The sequence below is a fragment of the Euleptes europaea genome, chromosome 3 (genome assembly GCF_029931775.1).
Source record: "Euleptes europaea isolate rEulEur1 chromosome 3, rEulEur1.hap1, whole genome shotgun sequence".
Taxonomy (NCBI): Eukaryota; Metazoa; Chordata; class Lepidosauria; order Squamata; family Sphaerodactylidae; genus Euleptes; species Euleptes europaea.
In genome coordinates, this window is record NC_079314.1 from 122,940,268 (window position 1) to 122,944,161 (window position 3,894).

At 52.7% G+C, this 3,894-nt stretch overlaps 1 protein-coding gene across 1 annotated transcript; it reads left to right on the top strand.

Moving 5' to 3' along the window:
- The first annotated feature begins 560 nt into the window (after positions 1–560).
- LOC130474291 (protein SCO2 homolog, mitochondrial-like) lies at positions 561–1,544 on the top strand. Its single transcript, XM_056845842.1, has one exon. It carries the CDS (start codon positions 561–563, stop codon positions 1,542–1,544), a length of 984 nt encoding a protein of 327 aa, XP_056701820.1.
- Positions 1,545–3,894: the final 2,350 nt, after the last annotated feature.

A 3,894-nucleotide genomic window follows, 5' to 3' on the forward strand; every position in this document is an offset into this window, starting at 1 on the left:
TATCTTCAATAGTTCCTTTCTTATCAAATTATTTTACTGCTTTAACACTAACATAGTTGGGAGAGTTGTGGTCTGGATAATATGAGGGAGGAGAGAGCCACGGACTCTGCTGTCAGCATTTCGGAGGAAGAAAATGGTATAAAGATGAGCATTTGGCTGAAAGACGTCCAGCCATCTTGGAGGAGGGAGAGTGGCTCAGTGGCAGAGCCTCTGCTTGGCATGCAGAAGGTTCTCAGTTCAACCCGTACCATCCCCATCTACAAAAAGGACCAGGCAGTAGGTGATGTGAAAGACCTCTGCCTGAGACCTTGGAGAACAGCTGCCGATCAGAGTAGACAGTACTGACTTTCATGGACCAGCGGTCTGGATTCAGGACAGAGGCTGCTTCAGGTGTTTGTCTGAATAAGGAACTCTGCAGCCATCGTTTAACTGTCCCGGTGAATTTTGCTGCACCTGGGGGATTGAGGGATGGGGCTCCTCAGCTTTCATTGGGACTGCCTTCCCCCCCCCCCCCAGCCCATCCCGTGCAACTGTGACTCTTTGGTTTTCTCTTTTCAGGGATGCTCCGATCCTTTGCCAGCCCGCACCTTTGGCAGGTCCCTCCTGGTGTGGCGCTCCGCAGCTGCCTCTCGGGGGGACCCTGGGCTCTCTGTGAACAACCTAGGAGGTATCCGGCTCCCCCCTCCTGCCGCAGCCAATTTGCACCCAGCACAGGGTGGCAGGTGCTGGCCTCAAAGGCCAAGGAAGTCAGCCATGCCAGTGTTTCCACCCGAGCTTGTGGAACAGCCCAGGACATCCTCCCCGGAGGAAGAGGGGCCTCATACCGTATCAGGCCAGGGTGGGGCAGAGTCGGCTTGAGGCCTTTCTCCCAGGGTCCCCCGCAGAACCCCGGCTCCGGCCCCCACATCCCGCTGCGGACTCGGTTGCTCGTCACCCTCCTCTTTGGGGGTGGGATCCTGGCGGCCTGGCTGTACGTGCGGAGGGAGAAGGAACAGCAGGAGAAGCTGAGGCGCATTGAGGAGCTGAGGAAAGTGGCTGTGGGGCAAGGGGACTTCCGGCTGGTGGACCACACAGGGCGGCCCCGCTCCAAGGCCGACTTCCGGGGCAGCTGGGTGCTCCTCTACTTTGGCTTCACCCACTGCCCGGACATCTGCCCGGAGGAGCTGGAGAAGATGAGCCAGGTGGTGGAGCTGCTGGACCGGGAGGTGCGGCTCCCCCGGCTCCAGCCTGTTTTCGTCACGGTGGACCCCGAGCGGGACGACGTGGAGGCCGTGGCCAAGTACGTGCGGGAGTTCCACCCGCGCCTCCTGGGGCTGACGGGCACCCCCGAGCAGGTGCGCGAGGCCGGGCGGGCCTACCGGGTCTACTACAGCGCCGGGCCCAAAGACGAAGACGACGACTACATCGTGGACCACACGGTGATCCTCTACCTGCTGGCCCCCGATGGGCTCTTTGTGGACTATTACGGCCGCAGCAAGACTGACGCCCAGATTGCGCAAAGCATCAAGGGCCACATGGAGACCTACCAGAGCCTCCTGAGCTAAGCCGGGCCATGTGAGCTCTCCCAGCTGATGCAGCCCGTAGCCCACACGGAGAGCCTCCGCCTTGCTTCCTACCCCGGAATCAGTGCCCTATCTTACACTGAGTGTGCCTTTTAGCAGCAACCACAGCCACTGGGACGTGGGTAGGTACTAAATCCAGCAAGCATTCGGGAAGTGTGGTTTGCAAATAAATGTTATGCCTGTCATGGGGGTGAATTGGAAAATCTGGCTTTCTTTGGTACTTTGATCCTAATAGGGGAGGGTCTGTGGCTGAGTGGTAGAGCCTGTTTTGCATGCGGAAGGTCCCGGGTTCAATCCCCAACGTCTCTCGCTAAGAGGATCAGGTGGTAGGTGAAAGGCTCTTTCTCTGCCTGAGACCCTGGAGAGCCGCTGCCAATTTGAGTAGACAGCCCTGACCGTGATGGACCAGGGGTCTGATTCAGTGTAGGGCAGCGTCATGTGTGCATGTGATCCTGGACTGCCTTCACCTGCTCTGAACACCCCAGAAATAAGAGGGACCCCCCCATCCCTCAGCCATAGAATGGAGGGGGGGGCAGCAGCTGATCCTGAGGTGCAGCTTTCCTTGAAACCCTGTGGCTTCCCTTGACCTACTTACAATCATAGGACCAAGACAGACAGACAACGCTCAGCCCTTCCAAAGATGGAGTGTGTGGCATGGCTTTTCCCCATGGCTGGGGGTGCAGAAGGGAGGGGGCGGGAAGCAGGTCTCCTTTTACTCCAGGATGGCAGGGAAGGGTGAAAATGGGATGCCGGTCCCCTACAGAGCACATTTGGGGCCCTGGGTACAGAGGTTTCTCTGTATGAGAGCCTTTAAGCCAGTTGTTTCCAGGACATCCCAGAGAAAGGCTGCAGCGGTTGCACAGAGAGGAAGGTGCCTTGTTTTTGGCTCAGATGGCAGCCCCGGGATGCAGAGGGCAGGTCAGAGCTTTGTCTGCCAATAAGTGGCCCGTGTTCTGGGCTGTAGCCAGCAGTCGGTCCTGACTGCCGATTATAATTTCAGGGCTAGTGACTTCGGCGGCCTCAGAGCTGAAATGCTTGTGATGGGTAAAAGCCATCTGTCAGCAATGCTGATTCTAGGACCTTAGGCAGTCCATGAGAGGGAGGGCAACTTGGCCATCTTCTGGGCATGGAGTAGGGGTCACTGGGGGTGTAGTTGTGAATTTCCTGCACTGCGCAGGGGTTGGACTAGATGACCCTGGTGGTCCCTTTCAACTCTATGATTCTAAGCCAGCCAACCTTGTGGACCTGTGGGGAGAGGGTCTGGAAGAACAGAGACAACTCAGGCGGGACATGATAGAGGTTTATAAAATGATGCATGGGGTGGAGTTGACAAAAGATAACTTGGCTCTCTTTCGCTCAATATACTAGATCTTGAGGGCATCCAATGAAGCTGATGGGCGGCAGATTCAGGACGGACAAAAGAAAATACTTCCTTAGGCAGCAAGTGATTAAAATGTGGAATTCGCTTGCCATCTGAGAGGCATCACAAAATAAAAGTTGGAAGGTTGAAAACAAATTGTAAACAAAAGAAATTATTTTGTTTGGACCAAAACACCCATACAGTCACAAGAGACAGGCTCACCAGCATATTTTGGATATTCAGTGAAACTGCAACTCTGAAAACACTGGCCTCTTTTAATAATGTATTATTAAACATTATAGTCAAAATTAATTACATTTAAACAAAAACGTCTTGAAGGTTTTGTATATGTCTTGGGTACACATAGGAATTATCTAATGATGTAGTAGATTGTCTTACATACAAATGTTACTTTTTGAGTAAAGCATCTTTCATTTCACTCATTCCAAAAGGGGGGGGGAGGTTTTTTTTCCTGTTCCGCGGTTCCCAAAATTTTCCACTTTTTCTACTGGAAAAATCAAAAAGCTGTTGTTGTTTTTCAAGCTATATGTCTTTGAGTGTGAAAAAGCCTTGCCCGAGGGAACATTTCACTCATCCTAAAAGAGAAATTACTATGTATGGGTGTGAAAGCTGGCCAGTGAAAGCTGATAGGAAGAAAATAGATTCCTTTGAAATGTGGTGTTGGAGGAGAGTGTGACGGATACCGTGGACTTCCAAAAAGACAAATCAGTGGGTTATAGATCAAATCAAGCCTGAACTGACCATAGAAGCTAAAATGACTCAACTGAGGCTGTCATTCTTTGGTCACATCATGAGACGACAAGAGTCACTGGAAAAGACAGTCATGCTAGGAAAAGTTGAGGGCAGCAGGAAAAGAGGAAGACCCAACAAGAGATGGATTGACTCAATAAAGGAAGCCACAGCCCTCAGTTTGCAAGACCTGAGCAAGGCTGTCAAAGATAGGACATTTTG

What these genes read in the sequence shown, in the direction of transcription:
- LOC130474291 (XM_056845842.1), top strand. Translation starts at nt 561, where the DNA reads ATGCTCCGATCCTTTGCCAGCCCGCACCTTTGGCAGGTCCCTCCTGGT.